The 23,364-nt window shown below is 44.8% G+C and overlaps 1 protein-coding gene across 1 annotated transcript in view; it reads right to left on the bottom strand.

Annotated features, from left to right (window-relative positions):
* The window catches only part of C1QTNF7 (C1q and TNF related 7), a 98,132-nt gene extending 74,980 nt beyond the window's left edge, over nt 1-23,152 (bottom strand). The window contains 1 exon segment of the mRNA NM_001143702.1: nt 23,116-23,152. Within this exon segment, the coding sequence (NP_001137174.1) occupies nt 23,116-23,137 (22 nt within the window). The 5' untranslated portion in view covers nt 23,138-23,152.

Below are 23,364 nucleotides of genomic sequence, written 5' to 3'. Positions count from 1 at the left end.
ATTATGGCTGGTTAGGTGTTAAAACATAAGAGGTAAGATTGTAAGAAGTCTGGTGTCCCAAGTCAGGTGTTTGGATTCTTTCCTGAAAATGACAGGGAACCACTAAAGGGTTGTTTTCATTGTAATCTTGTAAAGCACTGAACAGAATGAGTTTTCCCTGAGTATGAAGGTAGAAAAAATAGATAAAGAAGAAGGGAAACACTCAGTGGAACTAAACTTTGAGAGATTTGTTAACCTCTTGAGAATATTGTCCCTTCATATGGAAGGATGCTTTGATAAAATGTAATCAGATTGTAATCACTCTTTTATAATCTTCTTTCCTACTACAATTATATAAATACCTATGTAAGTCAACATAGATTTGTTCACATTGACACTTTAATGGCATGTATTATTTCACGGCTGTATAGATGTACCATAATTTCTTTGATATGGTTCTATTTTTGGGCGTTTGCACATGTTGGAGTCATAAACACCCCTGTAATGAACAGCTTCATAACTAAATTTTAGTACATGTCTGTGATTATTTCCTTAGTATAAATTTTAAGGAGTTCTCATCGTGGCTCAGCGGAAACAAATCTGACACTGTATTCATGAGGATGTGGGTTTGGTCCCTGGCCTTGCTCAGTGGGTTAGGGCTCTGGCGTTGCTGTGAGCTGTGATGTAGGTCACAGATGTGGCTCAGATCCTGCATTGCTGTGGCTGTGGCTGTGGCTGGCACCTAGTCTGGGAACCTCCATATGCCTCGGGTGTCACCCTAAAAAGACAAAAAAAAAATTAAGACATGGAAGGATGTGCTTATTTTAAACAGTTTCACATATATTGCCAAGGGACACGGAAGTAAAGTTGTATAAATTAACCAGCAGAGTCTGAGGCTACTCATTTCATTCTAGAACCTTAGGTAGGAGATGACAGTTAACTTCTGATAGATTAGAACATTGTTCCAAGAAAGCAATAAAGATGTGAACATTGGCTTTTTTTTTTTTTTTGTCTTTTTTTTAGGGCTGCACCTGTGGCACGTGGAGGTTCCCAGGCTAGGGTCTAATCAGAGCTACAGGTGCTGGCCTACACCACAGCAATGCCAGATCCAAGCCTCGTCTCTGACCTACAGCACAGCTCAAGGCAACGCTGGATCCTTAACTCACAGAGTGAGGCCAGACATCACACCTGCAACCACCACAATGGTAACTCCCGAAATAAAGATTTTAAACTGGGGTAATTACCAGGAATGAGGACATTGAACATGGGAAACTGTGAACTTGAAAGAGGCACCAGTAGTGTCTTCAGATGCTTTTTTTTTTTTTTTTTTTTAAATGAGAGTTGCAACGTTTATTTCAGGTTCTCTCTTGTTTTTTTTTTTTTTTTTTTTTTTTTTTTTCTTTTTTGCCACACAGGCAGTATGTGGGAATTCCTAGGCCAGGGATTGAACCTACGCCGCACAGCAGCAACCAGAGCCACGCGGTGAGAACGCAGGAGCCTCAACCTGCTAGGCCATCAGAGAACTCCCTCTTCAGATGCTTGAAAGAGCACCACATGGAAGGAAGCTCGACCCAGTTCTGGGTAGTTCTTAAGGACTAAACTAGGATCAACCAGTAGGAATTCTGGAAAGAGAGTCTGCTTTAATTGAAAGAAGATTTTTCTACCAATTAAATGCTAAAATATTCAAGCAGCTGATGTAGTATGTTGGTAAGATGTCTCAGGGATAATTCCATTTGAGATCTATGTCCTTTAAAGGAAAAAAATTCTACAATGGAACATTTAATTTTTTTTCAATATTCATGATGTCCTCTGGGCTAGTTACTGTTCATAGGTTTTAGAAATAAATGGAGTCGATGTGAATTGACCAGAGCTCTGCCAGGCTGAGTTTAAATGCAAATGTTAAGTATGTGAATAACTTTTAGATACAGTTTAAAAGTGTGAATAACTTTTAGATGCTCTTTATTTGTGGATTCTGTATTTGCAAATTCGCCTGCTTGCTGAAATTTATTTGCAACCTCAAAATCAATAGTGATTTCCTGTTCATTTGTAGATATGTACAGAACTGCCAAAAAAATGTGAGTCACCTGACATGCATGTTCCTGGCAAGGTCAACCAAGGCTATGCTTTGCTTTCTTCTTTCAGCTACCATATGATAAATAAGTATCCTTTCAGCTCCCTTATGGTAAATAAGGGTCTGTGTGTTGCCATGTCACAGCCAAGAAGTGCTGTCTAGTGTATCTAAGTAAAGAAGGCTGTGGTGCCTTATGGAGAAACTATGTGGGTTAGATAAGCATCATTCCATCGGGCATGAGTTTTAGTTCTGTTGCCATGCATTCAATGCTAATGAATCAACAGTATGTGCTAAATAAAGTATCTTTAAATAGAAACATGTGTAACACAAGGGTATGTGTAGGTCATCTGCAGAAAATGCTGGGACCAGAGGAACCCAACTCTGTATTTCCCCTAGGAGCAATGAATTTGCTATGTCAGTCTTTGGAATGACTTTAAATAGAACATTGCTACTATAAACAGCAAGAACTGAAGACTGATGGATTCCTTTTGCTTATAGAACCCAACTCTCAAATGTCTGGTCACTCACTCCAAACCCAAAGCAAGTCAGCTATCCTCTGATTATTCAGAGGATAGCTTTTTGGCCAAGTGGAGTATCTGAGGCCGTTTCAGTGTACCAGACCATCCTATTACACCTACCAGACCTTGGTGGAGGCTAAACCCAAGCAAATCAGGGGTCAAGGAGAGCCCAAGTCTAGTGACATTGGCCTTTTCTGTGATGCGTCATTTAAATGTCCTATATCCTCTAATTATCAGTGCCTATGTTTTCCTTGTATTTATTCCCCTTAACACAGGGCATAGTTCCTAGTGACATGAAAACATTTACTGATAGGGAGCAGCAATGAAATTTAATTGAGCCTTAAAAATAATTGTTATGGGGGGAGTTCCCGTTGTGGCGCAGTGGTTAACGAATCTGACTAGGAACCATGAGTTGCAGGTTCGGTCCCTGCCCTTGCTCAGTGGGTTAACGATCTGGTGTTGCCGTGAGCTGTGGTGTAGGTTGCAGACGTGGCTCAGATCCTGCGTTGCTGTGGCTCTGGCGTAGGCTGGTGGCTACGGCTCCGATTAGACCCCTAGCCTGGGAACCTCCATATGTTGTGGGAGCGGCCCAAGAAATAGCAAAAAGACAAAAAAAAAAAATTGTTATGAAAAGGACAAAAACTCTAATTTGAAAAGATACCTGCGCTGCAGTTCATGAACAGTGCTGTTCATGGCAGCACTGTTTGTAATATCCAAGACATGGAAGCAACTTAAGTGTCCATCAACAAATGAATGGCTAAAGAATGGCTCTCTCTCTCTCCATAAAAAAGAATGAAATAATGCAATTTTGCAGCAGCATGGATGGACCTAGAGATTATTATCGTAAGTGAAGTTAGAGAAAGACAAATATCATATGATATCACTTACTTGTGGAATCTAAAAAATGATACAAATTTACTTATTTATAAAAAAAAAACCAGACTCATAGATACAGGAAAAAAAGCAAACAAAATTTATGATTACCAAAGGGGGAAGGAGGGAGAGGGATAAATTAGGAGATTGGGATGAACAGATACACACTACTATATGTAGAACAAATAACCAACAAGGACCTACCTATAGGACAGGGGACTATATTCAGTATCTTGGAATAACCCATGATGGAAAAGAATCTGAAATTATATGTCTATATTTGTCTATCTGCTTCACTTTTCTATACACAAGAAACTAACACAACATTGCGAATCAATTATACCTTAATAAAAAAAAAACCTTTTGTCATGTATTGAACATTAAGAAGACTGAAAACTGGATGAAGGCTTTGGTGAAAACTCATGCCAATCTACCACCCACCAGACCTCCTTGAAGACCAGTAACTAAAAGGTTATTGGCTGGCACTGCAGGGGGCTTCCACCTCCCAGCTCCAACCTCCTGATTGCCAAGCCCTGTGTACACTCTCAGTGAATGCTCTCTGCATGGCCCTTATTATCTGCATTGCTTTCATGAGGAAGCAAGCTTTAGAGAAGATGTAAAACATTTCTAAACAGACACAACCAGTGAACGCAGAACTGGAGTTTGAGCATAACCATTTGCAAGCAACCAATCCATGCTTGCAAACTGGCAGCCAAATTTGACCCACTGCTCTGTTTGGAGTTTGCAAATGATCAGAATTAGTTGCTATTATTTAAACATTGGGGGATAAATCGTGTGGGGCTCAGAAGCTGGTACCCTCTTTGGTTTTCAAGTTTTCACGCAGCCCACTGCATTCATTTGCATCTCTTACACGGCTCTGGAGGCATTAATTTATGATCCTGCAGACCTTTGTGTCCCCCTTACTTTGTGTATCATACTGTCATCTCCACTAGTTTATCTGATTGTATTTTTATGACGGTTTTGCAGCTGAATGAATTTGCTCAAGATCAGAGACCTAAGTGAGCTGAGATGCAATGCTCTTTCTCCAGCCTCTACTCACAAAGTCTTCTTGAATTTTTACCACTTGTAATAGGTATAGACCCCCTACCCCACAAAAAGCAAGGCCAAGCGAGGATGTTCCTTATGGAATGATCTCTGGAGATGGCTCTGATAAAAGCAAGAATCCAGAGATGCAGACATGAGCAGAGTGGGGTGAGGCAACAATGTCTCTATGGAAAATTATTCTTTAAGTATGATGTTCAACAGAGCCCTTCACGTTCTGACTTTCCTACTTTGGGAGCAGAGTTTAAATTTGTGTCCTAGGGCACTGGGAACAATTCTTTAAAGAGGCAAGCACATTCCCACATTCCTCGCCCCCCCCACCCAGCAAGCAGCTTTCTTCTCATCACCATCTCCCTGCTTCCTAAAGTCAACATGCCTGTAGTGGGGTCCCCCTTCTTTAGTGGGTGTTCTCTGCTGGAAGAGTTCCCAGAATTCACTCAAGATGACATTTTCACATCAAAGGGAATTAGACCATTCTGCAGGAGCCCATTAAGCAGAGCACCAAACAGCCCAAAGATGCCTGCTTTATCCAAAGAGTACACAGCAGAGCCAAAATGACACACAGAGCCTCCTAAGAGCCATGGCTGTGAATGTCATGGAGTTTTTCTGTGCAAAGCCCCCCCCCCCCCGCCCCGCGCCACCCCCCAATCTGGCCTCCCCACTTCCAGTCCCTCTCTCAAACCATGACCAGTTTAATTCTTATAAAACTCTGCTTCCCACATGTCTCCCTCACTCAAAGGCCTTTGATGAGTTCCCAGTCCCTTGAAAATAAAGTCATAATTACCTCTCTAGCATTCTGAGTCCTTCACAGTTTGGACCTTTATCCAACCCTTACCTAACTTTCATCTCCCTACTTTTCTTTTAGAACATTCTTCTCTGATCAGACAGGGCTGCTTGGCCTTCACCAAGGACTCCATACACAAATCTTTTTTTTTTTTTTTTTTCTTGTTCTTCACTGGATATGTGGGTCCATACCCTCTCAAGATGCTGTCCAACCTCCCCTGTTTTGAAGTTTGAGACTTATGACTCTCATTTCCCCGAGCTGGAAAGTGGGTTATGATGAGGATTAAGTGTACATTCAAGCCAACCACAAAACAGCTGTGGAGAAAGAGATGGTGGTGCTTCTTCAGGATATTGGGATGTCCCCAGACTGAAATTTTAGATTCATGTGAAACATCAGCTTCCAATTTCCAAGGGTTGAAATGGATACAGGGCCTATGGGTTCATTGTATAATATATTTCCTTGTATTTGTTTTTTGCTTCCTTCTAAGTTTCATTCATTCATTGACTCAAGATACATTTTGGATGCGTCATGATTGCAATCTCATTCTTCAACTCACATCTTTCCCTTCCACTTACCACATTTCCTACTTCTTTTTCTTTCTTGGTAAATGGGACTAGTTCCCTAATTGAGAGGAGAGGATGAGATGATGTCCATCTGACATGTGTTAGGAGTAGGGCACGTGTCGCACTCACAGTGGACGCTCAGCAAATGCCCTTCCTTGCCTTCTGACGAATTTTGTAGTCAATCTAGGGCATCGCAGACAGAAATCTTGTCCAAATTACCACCAATTCCTGGACTGATTTGGTCTGAGATACAAGCTCTATTTGAGGTGTTTGTATTTCACGAATATGTTGCACGGCTACTCTTGAATTTTTGTTAGACTCGCTTTTGAAGAAAACTGAAAATCAGAGCCCCCAAAAAATGCTCAGCTGATCCTTCCTTTTAAGGGCATGTTGGCGATTTGTCCAAATTAAACAGTCTCTGTTATGGTCTTACCCAACTTGATTCTCAAAGAATCTAAAACTTGTCCTGGAATGACCTTGTTGGCCAGTTTCTTTTAAGATACAATATTAAGATTTTTTTTTTTTTAAAGGCAACACAAAATGCCATTGGCTCTTTTATGTGGATGTTACGCCAATTTCGAGAACTTTTCATTGGAAGGGAAGGCAAAATTGTTCTCACTTCCCCATCTGAGTGAAGGGGATAACTGATCATCACGTCTGCAGATGGCAGCCCAAATGGAAATCATCTCTTTGACACAGATGATGCAACTATTTGGAACTAAGAGTATACTTGTCATTAAATTTCATTCTTCTCTAAGCTAAAATCCCAGACATCAAAGCGCCCTCTGGAGCCTATATACCTGGACATACTAGGAAGAAAATATTGCAAGTGGATACTAATCAGTTGTCGGGGGTCATCAAGGGAGGTAGAGATTCAGTTTCAGCAAGAGAAGATGGGCAAATGAGCTGGTACAAGGTGGATGGTTTGGCAGGCAGGAGTTAGCCAGGATGACATGTCCAGGGAAGGAGGAAGGTGTGGGCAGATGGCAGAGAGGAACGGTGTTGAGAGTGGCTGTTGCTGTCCAAACCCCACTGCACTGTGAGCATGAAGCTCAGGACACTGTGTGTGCAGGTTCATGTCAGTTGTGGGCAACCCCAATTCTGGCTGCCCCTCCACTACGTTCCTGGGTATCTGTGCCAGTGATGACAGAGACCTGGTGCCCACCTCTGTCCGAAGTGCTTTGTACCTTCCTCAAGCCCTTCTGCAGCCTCTAACCCATTTTCACTTTTTCATTCATTTCATCTAGAGGTCCTGGAGCCAGAACACCACCTTTCACAGCATAGGGTTTGTTTGTTTTTCAATTTTGGAGGTTTGGAAGGAAGCAAGCAACTCTCCAGGGATTGAATTAGTGCTTTATCTGGAGGCACAGGGGCAGGGTAAAAAGACTGTGAGTTTCAGGGTTATACAGACTCATGTTTGACTCTAAGTGTTGCCACTTATTATTGTGGACAAACCACAGAACCTCTCTGAATCTCATCTCCTCATCTGAAAAGTTTCCTAGTCTGTAAAATGGGAGGCAGCCACCTTATAGGATTTTGTGAGGATCAAGAGAGGTCATCAAGTGACATATTTGACACACAACAAAGAATTTAACAAGTGGTAGCTAAAAGGAAATGAGCCATAAAGCAGGGGCATAGTTGGTCAACCGCCTGTGATGTAGCTGAAATCAAGACGAAATCCACTGGATCAGTGCAAGCTTTTTTTTTTTTTTTTTTTTTAACTAGTTCCCCCAAATTTAAATTGCAAGGGTACAAGATATGGTAGGCTCGTCTTTGGTTTAAATATGTTTAGATCTCCCATAGTCTAGAAATAAATTGTCTGGCTTTTGCTAAGTCCTCAAGCCATCTTTGCCACTCTTCCCTTCAGGGTTCTGCTATATTCGTTTAAGGATTAAGCTGCACCTGCTGTGGACTCTTCCCAGCCACTCCCTCCTTCCTGTCAAGCCTGATTTCTGTTTCCGCAGCTCTCCTGGAAGGTGTCTCGAGGGCCTAGAAAATTACCCACATGCTCACAGCATGAGTACACATCCAGCGTCATCAACTCCGCAGCTTTCTACACCATTGCCTGCTAACTTTCTCTACAACAGCAGTTCTCAACCTTGACTGTATATTAGAATCACCCAGGGGACTTTAAAAAATTATTTATCCCTGGATCCCAGCATCAGAAATTCTGATGGAATGGTCTGTGGGTATAGTCTGGGCTTTGGGGTTTTTCAAAGCTCCCTTGTTCATAATTAAGGTGCAGCTAAGGTTGAGAACCACAGCTAAGACATTCTCTTGCCTTTATTTATATATTGCAGAGCTCTGCTACACGTCTTCTGAATCCCTTTCTTTTTTTTTTTTCAATTTTTTATTTTTTTGTCTTTTTTTGCTATTTCTTGGGCCGCTCCCGTGGCATATGGAGGTTCCCAGGCTAGGGGTCGAATCGGAGCTGTAGCTGCCAGCCTACGCCAGAACCACAGCAACGAGGGATCCGAGCCACGTCTGCGACCTACACCACAACTCACGGCAACGCCGGATCGTTAACCCACTGAGCAAGGGCAGGGACCGAACCCGCAACCTCATGGTTCCTAGTCGGATTCGTTAACCACTGCACCACGACGGGAACTCCTGAATCCCTTTCAAGGTCTCACCCAAATCCTGTTCTTAGAATATAGGTTTGTGTAATAAAGAATGCTAGTATTGTAAGGCTTAACTATAAATTAAGGCAGTCTATAGTTGGGGTTGTTGCTATGGTGTTGCTAAAGGAAGTCTACTACTCTTGGTTCATCAGAAAGTTTACTGAATGTGGGATCAAGGTATGACTAGACAGTGCAGAAAGAATGAGGGGAGGAAGGAAGGAAGAAAGGAAGGAAAGAAAATCTTATGTTTTATGATCCAAACAGTAACCCTATATATCTAGTGCTTTCTCTTCTCTTGAATTTCAGCAGAAACATCAGGAATGTTCATCTGAGCAATGATCAACTGAGCACCATGGTATATCTTTGCTGCAAACTCAAACTGTTATCCTCATTTTTTCACATCAAAGAAATGATGGGATGATGGGGAGAGTCAGTTGCCCAAGAACATAGGTCTAGAAAATGATGAGATTTGAGCTCAGGTCAAATCCTCTCTTGATTAGAATCCTAAGTAATTGGTGCTATTTTCTTAGAGAACTGACTCCAGTATCACACTTGAGAGAGATATTCAAATAGCTGAAATCATTCTCTTATCTCCCATCTTTCCTTTCTCCAGGGTAGGACCTCTCAATCCTTGTTTATGTGCCTTTTTTTTTCTTTTTACAGCTGCACATGTGGCATGTGGAAGTTACCAGGCGAAAATTTGAACTGGAGCTGCTGCTACTGGCTACACCACAGCCACAGAAACACCCTGAGCCGCATCTGTGACCTATGCTGCAGCTTGTGTCAACGCTGGATCCTTAACCCACTGAGTGAGGCCAGGGATTGAACCTGCATCCTCATGGACACTGTGTTGGGCTCTTAACTCGCTGAGCCACAGTGGGAACTCCTATGGGCTTTGGTTGTAACACTTCTCATCTTCTGGTCCCCCAGGCCGCCTCTACTTTATCTTGACAATGGCCCTACTGATCCTTAGTATCCAGAGTCTAGTATGAAAGCAAGAGTCTTAGGCATTGACCAGTTGTCACTTACAGTCTAGGACAATGGTCGAGTCAGTAACAAAACAGAACATCTGTGACAACGGTTACATTTCTATGTTCAGGAGGAAGTGTTGGAGTTGGAGATAAAGGACTAGGTTTTTATTGTGAGGAAGTAGCCTAAGTTGGAGATAAGGGTTTCTCTGTAGGCTTCAGAGGGAAGGTGACAGTAGCAGAAAAGAGGAAAGAGTACAATGTCAATGTTGGGGAGGATGAGGAAATCCTTTTTTTTTTTTTTTTTGCTACCCCGAGGCATATGGAGTTTCCTGGCCAGGGATCAGATCCAAGCCATAGTTGCAACCTAAATTGCAGCTACAGCAACACAGGATCCTTAACCCAACGTGCTGGGTCGGGTATCGAACCTACATCCCGGGCTCCCAAGATGCCACCGATCCCGTTGTGCCACAGAGGGAACTCCAAAACTGAGTATCTTCAGGGGAACGTAGAAAAAGATTCAGAGAAAAGTCTGCTCCCTCACCTCCTCTCCTCTTCCTACCTTCCTTCTTTCTTTTATTTGATATTTTTCTCCCATGAACCACACAGCTGTTGCTTGAACCCGCATTCAGTAAACTTTCTGATTCAGCAAAGATGGCAGATTTCCTTTAGCAACATCCTAGCAACCACTTCAACGACAAATTGCCTTAATTATAAGATTTGCATTCTTCGCTACACAAAACAGCATTCTAAATAGGATTTGAGTGAGCTTTTTAACACAATACAGCCCTGGAGAGCCAGCGAGGGATCAATGGAAGGTTGAGAAGAAAGCTGAGATATGGGGAAACAGTTGTTCCAAGGCAGGATCCAGGTCAGGGTAAGAGAAAAGGAACTCATTTCAGCTCCGGCAGCCTTTCACCCCAGCACACTAGCGTGGCCTGGGTCCCTTTAAGTCGGAAAGGACTCTGGCTTTGGCTGCCAGGAAGTGAAATTTCACGCTCAATCACAGTAACCAGATTGGGTCTTGCGGTTCACATAGTTTGTTTCTCTTCGGTCTCATGGCTTTGATTTTTTAATTTCCACTTAAACTGCTTTATTTTGCACATTGCTTTTTTGGTTTGCTTTTTTGGTTTTCGGTTTTTGTTTTCGTCTTTCAACAATTTTTAATGGTTTCTTCAAGTGTTTCTCTCTGTATTTCTAAGACACAAGGGTATGTTGTTTTATTCGTTAATAGAAAAAAAAAGCTTATCTGTCTTGAAGTTATACTCTGAAAACACAAAGAATTTGGTTTTATGACACGATCCATCAGTTACAATCATTTATAAATGTAAATATAAAATTGCGCATTGCTGTTAACTTGCGTCAGATCCTATGCAGAAAGAATTTTCTGACGCTTCTGGGGTTTTTGCTGTGTACCAGGCACTGTGAAAGGCACACCAGTTATGGGGGCGACACCCTGCAGGGTGTGAAGTGTAAATGCAAACAAACCAAAAATAGAATTTAGACTTGAGGGGCCATTGTGGAGAAGAGAACAAGAAGAAACTGAAGAGAGGGGAGAGGGCTTCGGAGAAGGTGATGGTTGGAATAAACGAGAAGCGGGGGACAGAGGACGGGAAGAGGGAAAGAGGAGGAGAACGAGTCAAGAGAGGGGTTCGGGAAGTGAGAAAAGAGAGGCTGTGTAGGAGAATGAACTGCAGGACACAACGCATGCGATGGAAAGAGGGAGGTGGCTGAATGATGTGGGCTGGATGGGAAGAATGCTGGGTGTGGTGGGGGGAGAGGTGGAGAAAAAGGCAAGAGAAGCTGATGATCCATAGAAGGGGGTGGGGTGTTAAGGACTTAAATGTGTCCCCACCCCCCAAATTCATATGTGGAAGCCCCAGTCCTCCATGTGGATCTATTTGGAGGTAGGACTTTACGGAGGTCATTAAGGTTAACTGAGGTCATGAGGATGGGGCCCTGATCCAACAGGACTTGTGTCCTTGTAAGAAGAGGAAGAGACACCACACAGATCTCTCTCTCTCTGTCATGTGAAGTCTCAGCGAGGAGGTGGCCATCTGCAAGCCAGAAAGAGGGTTTTGGCTGGAAACCAACCCTGCCTGCACCTTGATCTAGGACTTTCAGCCTCCAGAACTATCAGCAAATAAATTCCTGCTGTTTAAGCCCCCAGTCTGTGGTATTGTCCTGTTATGGGAGCCTGAGTGGACTAACACAAGGTGTGCAGAGATTTAAAGTTACCAGAAGTAGGAGTACCTGTTGTGGTGCAGCGGAAACGAATCACAGCAGGATCCACGAGGATACAGGTTGGATCCCTGGCCTCGCTCAGGGGGTTAAGGATTTGGCACTGCCATGAGCTATGGTGTAGGTTGCAGACGCGGCTTGGCTCTGGCATCACTGTGGCTGTGGTGTAGGCTGGCAGCTGTAGCTCTGATTCGACCCCTAGCCTGGGGACTTCCATATGTCTCGGGTGCAGCCCCTAAAACCAGCCCCCCCCAAAAAAACCCTCAAAAAAACCTCCACCAAAACACCAAAGTTACCAGAAGTTATCATTCACCCCCAGCCTCTGGGAGTGTGGGTAGCAACATACATTTCAAATTTCTTCCTCCAATCCAAGAAACATAAGGACATTGGCTCTGATCATCTATTGATGTACATATGTGTCACTACCAACAGATGGCGAGGCTTTGGGATAAACATCATTTTCAAAGTAGGGATAAACATAATACAGACCTTACAGGTGTATTGGTAGGATTAAATGAGGGTTTACCTACATGCATCTTTCTGAGTAACAAGTGCTCTCTGTTAGCTATTGTTATTAATAGTGTGTGTGTAAGAGTCCACTTAGATTTTTTTGAAGGGCAAGTCCTCTTGATATTTCTCACCTAGCAAGACAATTGGAACTCTTTTTAAGTCTCTAGATTATATTGGGTCAAACCATATAACACTGCCATTTCCGTGGGTCAAAATCACAGCAAGTAGCTTTTTTCTTCCTTCTTTTTATTATTTTTTCCTTTTTTTTTAAAGCTGCACCTGTGGCATATGGAAGTTCCCAGGCTAGGGGTTCAAACTGGAGCTGCAGCTGCCAGCTTACGTCACAGCCATGGCAATGGCTAGATCTCAGCCGCATCTGCAACCTACACGATAACTTTCAGCAAAGCCCTGGATCCTTAACCCACTGAGTGAGGCCAGGGATCCAACCCACATTCTCAAGGACACTATGTCGAGTTCTTAACCCACTGAATCACAATGGGAACTCTGAAGAGCTTTTTATAAAAGGAACTCATCACATAAAAATCCAGATATGGGGATTTTCTTGACAAATTTGAAGGTCTGGCATTGATGGGTGACATGGCCACTGGACACCCCCCACTAGTGGGTGGGGTCTGCAGTTTCAGGTCTGCTGACTCTCTGTTCCATGCTTATTCTCTTGTGTGCATTGCGGGCTTGGGTCTGCAGAGTTAGGGTTGTCACCCCGAGGATACAGCGTATGGTATAGCTGTGCTAATGCCAGCCCTCAGAGAAATGGGTCGGTTTTCTTTTGCAGGCAAAAGCATTAGGATAGCAGTAGATTGGTGTAAGCATACAGCAAGCACACATCATCCCAAACCAGACACCTTTGCCCGTGAATAATCAGAACAACCAGGCAGAGGGCACCCTGGATTTCAGCTGCCACTCTGCTTTGACCTCATGGTGGAAGCACTTTTGTCTCAGCTAAACTTCTTTCCCTGATGACTTTACATTTATGTGCAAGTCCATTCACTGAGTATCTAGTGCGTGTTCCTCCCTCTTGCCTGTACTTTTGTTTTTATTTTTAAATTTTATTTATTTATTTATTTATTTATGCCTTTTCTAGGGCCGCTCCAGCAGTATATGGAGGTTCCCAGTCTAATCAGAGCTGTAGCCTCCAGCCTACACCAGAGCCACAGCAACATGGGATCCGAGCCACGTCTGTGACCTACACCAAGATCACAGCAACACCGGATCCTTAACCCACTGAGCGAGGCCAGGGATCGAACCTTCAACCTCACGGTTCTTGGTTGGATTTGTTAACCACTGAGCCACGAAGGGAACTCCCTGTGCTTTTGTTTTTAATCTCCTGCCAGGTGTCAGACTGTCCAGTGAGATGAAATCCCCTAAAATAAAGAAACCAAGGTCAAAAGATTATCTGGCTGGCTAAACTATCAGGCTCCTAACATTAACCAGGATTTTCATGTCACCTTCTGACTTGGAAAATTTTCTCCATAATATCTTACTTAACACGACATGACCGAGGAGAGGCTGAGAGAGTTCAAATAGCTTGCCCATAATACACAACCAGGAAGGGTTAGAACCCAAACTGGCACACAAGGGAGTCACAACGCAGATTCTTCATTCTTTTTAGTGGTGGAGGAAGAAAAGCAGAACCATCACATGGAGAGAAGTAGGCTTTGCTGCAACTCAGTTTACAGACAAGGCTGAGCATCTTAGCTGGTCTGTTTTATGAGATGGGCTGACCAGCAAAGCTGATGCAAATTTAGCATCAAGGAAAATAGACTCTTTAAATCATAGAGAGGGACAGCTCCCCTGTGCTCTGGGCTGTCAGACAGTATCCAGAGTGGAAGTTAGGGCAGCTCTGGAGAGTATCTGATTCTCCTTAAGACATTACCCACTGAATTCGCCATTCTTTCCTGATAATCCTAGATTGGCTCCAGATTGTTTCTCAACATGGGGCTCTGTGCAGCTGTTATCCTTCCCAGGAAATTGATCTGGAGCTAGCACTAGATGTGAAATTCATCTGGAATCCAGTGTTCAGATCTGCATGTCCATTTGAAGAGGGGCACGAATCTCCTCGGTGACCCACACAGGGTCCAGGGGAAAAAAAATCCTCCTACAAGTCCAGGGAGACCCTGGAGAGAGGAAGGCAGGTGGTGATGGTCTTTAAATATTTAAGGAGCCGCAGGAAAGAGGTGGACTTCTCCTTGTGACTCCTAAAAACAGAACAAGGACCAGGGGAGAAACATGAAAAAGGACCAGATTCTGGCATAAGAAAGAACTTTCTGGTGACCAGTGGTATTTTTTTTTCCTTCCCCCCCCCGCACTGTACAGCATGGGAACCAAGTTACACATACATGTATGCATACTTTTTCCTCCCATTGTTGTGTTGCGATGTAAGTATCTAGACATAGTTCTCAAAGCTACATAGCAGGAACCAGTGGTATTTTAATGCAAGAGGCTGCCCTATTACGTGTAAGCTTTGCTTCTGCTGGTGCTGAAGCTGTGGTCTGTGATGTGGATAAATCCTCAAAGTCTGTTTGGAGACCCTTTCATCTCAGACTCAAGGACAAACAGGAGGACGACCCATGATTTCCGTGATATTTTAAGGGCCTCGCACATAAATCGTGTTTAAGAAGTGGGGATTTTTAAGTCTCCAGATTATATTGGAATCATAGGAAATTGCTTTTTTTGGTAGGTAATGGAATGGTCGCAGGTCAGTCGTTTTTATATGGTTCAACATAATTCATGCGAAGGCAAGGGAAGAGACTCCATTCCTTAGATTATGAGAAAAGGGATGCCTGACAAACCGTGACATCCTCTGTGCACAGCTTTTGAGTTGCTCTGGACTGAATTATGCTTCCCCCAAAGTCACATGTTGAAATACCGCAGGACGGGACTGTGTTTGGAGGGGAGACATGTGAAGGGGGGGACGAGGTTCAAATGCAGCCTAGAGAGTGGGGTCTTCATCAGTCTGACTGGGGTCCTTATAAAAAGAGGAGACTTGGATACACAGAGAGAAGCCAGGTCTCTCTGCACAGAGAACAAAGCCACATGAGGGCACAGGGAGGAGGTACTGTCTGTAACGAAGGAGGGAGGCCTCAAACCGGACTGAACCCACTGGCACTTTGCTCTTGGACTGCGCATGTCCAAAACTGCGAGCAAATAAATTCTGTGGTTTAAACCACCCAGCCTGTGGTGTTTGGTGTATACGGGTATATGGATATTCAAGAGAGAGCAGTAGGAGTGAAGGGGACGAGGAAGGCGGGTAAGAGACAGATTTTCAGAGCCCCCCCTCTGACCAGGCCAGAGCGTATGGCCTTTATTGGTGAAGGAGAGGCTGAGATTCGAATGATCTGAGGAACTGCTGTGAACACCTGTGATAAAATGGGTTGGTGAGTCAAAGGATCCCTAAGCTGAGGTTCTACTGACATCAAGTTAGATTTTAGAGGGGATGGGGATCAAAATTACTCATAAGAAGTCTTTCCTGGGGTTCCCTTCGTGGCTCAGCTGTTAACGAACCCAACTAGGATCCATAAGGATGAGGGTTCAATCCCTGGCCTCGCTCAGTGGGTTAAGGATCCAGCGTTGCCGTGAGCTGTGGTGTAGGTCACAGATGTGGCTCGGGTCCTGCGTTGCTGTGGCTGTGGTGTAGGCCGGCAGCAGTAGCTGCAATTCAACCGCTAGCCTGGGAACTTCCATATGCCACAGGTGTAGCCCTAAAAAAGCAAAAAAAAGTCTTCCTAAACAATTAATGGTACAAGAAGGAAACTGAAAAAATGAGTTAAGTGAGTAAGCTGCTTTGAGGATGTTAGAAATTGTCAAGGCCACTAATTAATTTTTTAATAGCCATATCTGTGGCATATGGAAATTCCCAGGCTAGGGGTTGAATCAGAGCTGCACTGCAGGCCTACACCACAGCCATGGCAACACTGGATCTAAGCCACATCTGCAATCTGTGGCTCAGCTTGTGGCAACATTAGATCCTTAACCCACTGAGAGAGGCCAGGGATTGAACCAGCATCCTCATGGACGGACACTATGTCGGGTCCTTAACCCACTGAGCCGCAGTGGGAACTCCTCAACTAAAGTTTTAATGACAGCTCTCAGACGTCATTAGAGTACATCTGCCTGCTAAGATCCGTTTTAAGGCAGGGTCGTCAGTTATGGTTTTTCAATGTCTGTTTTCAGTAGCATAAGAAGACACAAAAGTGCAAATATGTAATACTGTTCTATAATTAGCTCTTGATTAATTAGGACTACCCCCCCACCCCCGCCCTGACTTGGAGGCAAAGATAGACAAATGCCTGTTGGAGCTTGAGCTCCCTTCTAGCTCTGTCGCCTGGGACAACCCCTTAATCTCACTCTCATCTTTCAAATAGGATTAAATCTCCCTCCTTGCCACCTTACCAATGAGGTAATAAACCACTCCATGAGATTGTCACTGTATCAAGCACACGCCATTCACAGTGAAAAAAAAAATCTCTATTTGAAACAAATGTTAATTGGCAATGGCTGCTGAAGGATTAGTCAAGAGTGCAAGACTCTGAACTGCCCGTTAGAGAATAAGGACTCCTTTCCAGGGTCCACGTGCAAGATGGAAAGCACATGGGTTGTGGAGCTTAAACACCTGCTTCACCCCTCATAGGACCACTGGGTACAGGAGTCACTGTTCTCATCTGAAAAATGGGAACCTGCAGATAGTACATGTAAAGAACTGGCACATAGTAGGTTCTCAATAAAAAGCCTCACTGATTTCTGGTGGCAAAGGGAGCAACTTCAGAGAAGCCATTTCATCAAATACTGGGGCACCCATTTCACAGACATTACTGAATACCTACTGGGTACGTGAAAGAATAACTTAGGGAAATATTTATCTGCATGTGTTCTCCACTCCCAACTTATCCCAAGAATGTTGCCCAGCTCTTCGTACTTCTTTGTCCAAGGCTGTACAGGCAGAGCAAGAAGAAGTTTCTTGACCACACCACTTCTTCCTCTCTTTTCTGAAAGTCCAAGCCCACGGGCGGGCGCTGGGGGAAGGAAGAAGGAGGGACCTTTGACAGGAGGTGATATCCAGACCTGGAGGGACTTGGGTCTGGAATCGGGGCATCTGTGAGAAGTGGAAACGCTCACTCTGTGTGGTCAGACCTCAGAGGAGGGCTGTCTTGGATTGTGCAAGCACCAGGTTCCTGGCTGGGCAGCGATTCCCAGTGCCCAAGCGGGATTTGAAAGCAGAATCCACAGCCCTCAGAGGGACAGGCCATAGCCGATGCAAAGGGGGACCTCCCTGGTATTGGGGATTGTGAGGCTAGGAGTCTAGTATTTTCTGAAACTACAGTTCCTGCTGCCAGGAACTCTTGGAATCAGATTAAGTTGTATTAAATAAAACTGAAAAATGTGACATTTCTTGCAGACCTGTGTTTATAGATGGACTCAGACCTACCAGAGTTGTAAAGCGTTGGAAAATCTCAAGACGAGTTCATGCCCCTCTCTGAAGCTTACCCTGTATGAGAGCTGGCGGAAGTCATCCCTGCATGAGTAACTATCATGCAAAGCACCAAAGATCCTCGGTGGCATTGCATGGCAGTTAGCGTTCTCTGTCACGAGAGGTAGGCAGTGGGATTTTGCAAAAGGCAGACAGCCAGCCGGAGGGAAAAACATTTCTCCTGAAGGGCTATATTAAAATAACCTTTCCCCAGTCACTGCATACTAATACCACTGTTATGTAATTGCCATAAACGCATAAACTCGTAAAGCCTTTGTAGACGCCGAGGTTCTTTTGGACATATGCCTGCTTGATGTGAAGAAGAAGTCTGGAAACGGGGGATGGAAGAGGGGACAGGGGAGTTAATGATTTCCATAAAGGGTTTGGAGTTTTATCTCCACGGAATGTGAAAGCTCAGGAGGTCCTCAGAGATCACCCATCTCCTCTTGTCTCTCCGACTCCCACCCCCTCCCAGTTTACAGGGTTACATCTGGATTTCGTGAGGTCTTCAAGGTTGTGCTTTTGAAAGGCCACGATGCTGGTCCAGGCTTTGGTGCAGGGGGTTGGGGGAACTCGGTCCTATGTACACCTCCAACCCTTAGCTGCTGGGGCAGCGTTATCTCTCACCGGGCAAACATCACTTCCAAACTGGCATTTTAGTCTCTGCCCCTGCCACACCGACTGATTAATCATCTGAAATTATTGTCCTAATGAATGGCCAGAGAGCTCCTCTCTTGTTTACAAAGTTTTAACTATTCTACCACCCAAAAAAAAAAAAAGAAAATCCAGTCTTTGCGGTTTGGCATTCAAGGCTTTCTATGATCTGATTCCAACCAAGTCTTTCTTTTTTTCCCCAACCACGTCTTTTTTTTTTTTCCCCAGAAAAATAACATAACTTTTTATTAAGTATACATTTCTCCAACATGACTTCCCTACATTTTCTTAATGAATTTTTGGACATTTTCTGGCTGACTATTCTTTTTCATTTTCTAGAATTTATTTTCTATTTTTTTAAATTAGGATACAATTGACATGTAACCTTACATTGGTTTCAGGTGTACGAATAATGACGCAATAATTGTATATATTGTGAAGTGAGCACCACAGTAAATCTGGTTAACCTCCATCACCAAACATACTTGTACATTTTTATTCTTGTGATGAGAACCTTCAAGAATCAACCAAGGCTTCCGAGCTTATTTCCCTCTTCTTTCTATGCCACCCTTTGTTCTGCCAAGGTGGCTTTCCTATTACTCCCTGTTCTCTTCTCTTTCCTGCTTTGGCTGATGTTCTTCTCAAGGCCTGGAGTGCCCCTCCATCAATCCTTACCCATCCTTAAAGGCCAGGTGAAACACTGTCCCCTCTGAAAAGTCTTCCCTGGGTGAGGGACACAGAGCATCAGAAGGACCTGAGTTTGAGAGGAACTGTGCCCCTTACTTCCCGGAAGACTTCACGCAGGTTACTGCATTTCTCTAGGGCTCGGTTTGTTCATCTGTGAAATGGGCAGTACCCACCTTGCATCCTTATAAAGTACAAATGGGTCATCATATTGTAAAGTCCTTAGGACAGTTCCTTGTACACTGCGAATGTCAAAGAATGTTATCTATTACTCTGATTATTCCAGGGACCTGAGATCTCCTTTTCTTTGAATTCTTTCTTCTCTTATATTCTTTCTTGTAACTCTAATTTTGCATTTTAGAGGTAACACACATTTTATTTTCTCCACCCAATTGATGACTCCTTGAAGGCGGGATCATGTTTTCTTTTGTTTTTCCTTTTTTGGCTGCACCTGTGGCATATAGAAATTCCCCAAGCCAGGGATCGAATCTGACCTGTACCTGCCACCTACACCGCAGCTGCGGCAACACTGATCTTAAACCACTGCACTGGGGCGGGGACTGAACTGGCAATGCCACAGAGGCGACAATTGACAATAGTCTTTTTTTTTTTTTTTTTTTTCCTTTGAATCAGTTTCCTTTGATATGAGAATCCCAGTTTGGGGGTTTCTGTTTCATAGAACCGTGGAAGACAATTCATGAAGTGCCTGGTGGAGACTGATACATTTCAATGAAACTTCATATGTTTGAAGGCCATGTGGCCTGAATTCACTGGGCCAATTCAAACATTTTCTGAGCTCCCTGGTTATTGCGATACTCTTTGGGAAAATAAAAATGATTTCATGTCTAATGAGTTGGAAAACATTAGATTCTAATGACCCTTTTCATGGAGAGACAGAGGATATATTAAGGAACTAAAACACGGTGAGAGACCACGCTGTAAAGACACCAGCATCTAATGGTAAGAATTGCTAATACTCATTGAGTTTTATATGCCAGACCCTTTGATAGGAGGCCTCTTTCACGACTTTGCTAGTTTAAACTTTAAAGTGTGCTATAAGAGGGAGTTCCCGTCATGGCTCAGTGGTAACGAACACAAATAGTATCTATAAGGACGAGGGTTAGATCCCTGGCCTGGCTCAATGGTTTAAGGAGATGCAGCTTAGATCTGATGTGGCTGTGATACCAGCCGGCTGCTGCAGCTCTGATTCGACCCCTAGCTTGGAAAATTCCATATGCCACAGGGTTGGCCCTAAAACAAAGCAAGAAAAAAAAAAAAGTGCACTATAAAAATGCATGTGATTATCCTCACTTAATAAACGAAGAAACTGATGGTCGAATGGGTCCAAGTTCACAGAGCAATTAACGGGTGGAGCTGGATTTGAAGTCTGTTGTTTGTGACCGTAGAGGCTGAGTTTTGGTCCTTGGGGGTGTACAGTTTTTCACTTTCCCAAGTTTGCCTGACCTGTAAGTACTTTTGGTTACCCTCTTATTAATAACCCATGAAATTGGTGTTTCTGGAAATGCACTTGGGGAAACAGAGCCTCGCACCCCCATGGGAATGGCCCAGGACATTTATAACTCTATGCCTTTGCTCCCTGGCCTCCGCCTGCATGCACTTGACCCTCTTGCCTCTTCCATGTTTTACTCCTCCTCCAAGGTCTAGTTCAAATGCAACTAGAAGCTCGCTTTGATTCAGCTGGCTGGTTTGCGAAGCCCCTCTTTCTCTCTTGTGCTTTCCATGCTGTTCCCTCTGGCCTCTGGGGCAAGGGCCATGTTCAAAGAGCCTTGGTAAGTGTCTGGCACAGAGTGGACCCGAAGTTGAGGTTTATTGAATTACAATGGTGTCTCTTTCCCTGGCCCCCAGGTGTTGATTCTGGAGCCGGCGCCTGAGGCTTCAGAGCCTGGTTCACAGCCTGGGGGCCTAACGGCCCGCTGGCAACCTGGGCTAAGTCTTGTTCAAACTCTTCAGGTTCAGACAGAGCGGCTCTCGCACTGCTCGGCAGTTCATTAGTTAATGCTCTCCTCCCTGGTCCCTTGCTGATGCCGCCTCCCTCGCAGCCTCTCTGAGGTGAGGAGACATGATTAGGTCACCCCGGGCCTCTCATCTGCCCTCTTTTTTTGGGACAACCCTGACCTGTCCTTTCCAGGGCCCTGTCCAGGTTTCATGTCAAAGCCCCCCACCCCCCTCCCCAGTGGCTGAGCCGCAGATGAGTCAGCTGGCTTGGGGCTTCATTAGCAACTCTAATTGCCTTTCTGTTTGTGTCCTCTTTGGGGCCTCCCCGGGCCCAGAGGCGGGGCCTGGCGGGTCTGGCTTCCAGAAACACCGCCAGCCTGCGCCGGAGCCGGAGATGGGAAGTGTGCGCTCCTCGCCCCGGCAGGCAGTCAACGTCAGTCATGCCACTCGGCGCATTTCGTGGCCGCACCCATCCCCGGGGTGCACTCAGGCGCCACGCAAGCCCTGGCCACCCCATCTGTTTGGCTGCCTACGATGAGGTCATGGGGTGCGGTCCTGGAGACCCCCTCCAAAGAGGGTGGGGGCTTCCCCAACTGACCTGGGGATGGCCAAGAGGAGGAGATGCTAATCTCCTCTGTCCAGCCCACTGTTCCCTCTCTTGAGGATGCACGGCTGGAGAGGAGAGGAGGGAGAGGGGAGGGCAGAGAAGACCCGGGAAGGAGAGGGACAGAGAAGCGGTCCGCTGGGTCCCTCACAGCCTCCACTCACAACTGCGGATGGAGCAAACAAAGAACGGCTTGTGTCCGCCGCCACCTTGCCATGAGCGGATGGAGCCGCCTTCCCCGTTTTCTACAGTCCTGTCCTTCTCCCTGATTTTAATCTCTTTCCTTTCCCCGAGACCACAGGAGGCAGGGGGAGGTGGCTGTGCGCCACTTCATGTCATTAGAATTTGACGCAGAAGGAAAAACATTCCAGAAACCTCAACAGCTGGTACAGTCAAGCAAGGTAGGGCCCTTTGCACCTCAAGAGTGATGCCTCTGGGACGGCAGGTCACATTCTCACCCAGGCCTAACCGGTTTGCTGATAGGGTTTCTGCAGCAGTGGGTTTCGCAGACGGAGGTCGCCCAAATGTCCCAAACCACTCGAGCTCCAGCAAACGCACAGGGCTCTTTAACCTCTGCCAGGGAGTACACGGGTGCGCGTGGGGGATGAAGGTGGGCTTGGCTAAAATCGCAGCCTGCTGGGGGCAATTGCAGATCCCTGTGGATGCCTTTTATTTTTTATTTATTTATTTATTTTTAATTGTTTTGCACCGGGGATTCTGCCTGGGAAAGATGGCAACACTTATAACGGAGACTTTCTCAGGTAAGACGAACAACACGTCACACATTTACGTGGCTGTCCCCCTCAAACCACAAGATGCTTCTCCGATGACTCGGACGTAGAAAACCCAGGGCTGCCTCAGCCTTTCTGCTCCCTTCCTGCTTCTGGGACATAATCAAGGAGACACAGCCACCCCATTCAGATGCTAGCATTGCCAGTCCACCGCGACCTCAGACTTGGAGCTGAACTTTTTTTTCTCCCCTGCCCAGGACATAATATCTGTGACATCCTCTTGTGTCATTACAGAGCAAAGTCGAAAGATCTATTTCACTTTGAAAAGCATAGGCAAGCTGATAAGAAATCAGAGTAAGCATCCTTCAGAGAATTTTTGGAATAATGTGAAACTCTTCCGTGGGAAAGATTTCTGAGTTAATAGAGGGGTCATAGCTCCGGAAGCTGAGTTGCATATAAGGATAAGAAAACACAGATAGGCTGACCTTGACAATAAACGAGCCCACCGCAATACTGGCGAATGCTAGGCATATCAGATTGGAGATTGGGAAGACCCGCACACATTTTCTGAGGGAAATGGCATTTTTCACATAGTCAAAGATAGTTCACAGAGCTTCCTGCGTCCAGCGGAATAGAAAATCGAGAAACTGCTGAGGTTTTCCAATGTCTGACGTATCATTTGCTGATATACTTTCTACAAGTCCTCCATTTCTCTACAAGTAGCTGGCTTAAGCCCTTCTAGTAAATATTCTTGACAAAGGCCGAATAGCAAGGAAAAAGAGAAAAATTGCAGTGAAAAACCGAAGCTTACCTTTTCTAGGCATTGCTGACATCAAATGCTCCTCCAAAGCGTGAGGCTTTCTGGCTTTGGTTGTCCCATGAATTTAGAAACCATTAAAAAAGTTTAAAGCAGAAATAGGTGTTTATGCTTCGAAGCTGCTTCAAAAAGACACGGAAGATAACTTGATGAAAAATAAACTGCTCCTCCGCGCGTGAGAATCCTTTTGAAGCTTGGAGCTCATGCTGTCGTCCGAAGTTTTGCAACTGTCTTTCTCAGTTT

This window comes from Sus scrofa, chromosome 8 (genome assembly GCF_000003025.6).
Source record: "Sus scrofa isolate TJ Tabasco breed Duroc chromosome 8, Sscrofa11.1, whole genome shotgun sequence".
Taxonomy (NCBI): domain Eukaryota; kingdom Metazoa; phylum Chordata; class Mammalia; order Artiodactyla; family Suidae; genus Sus; species Sus scrofa.
This window is presented reverse-complemented; position numbering and strand designations above follow the sequence as displayed.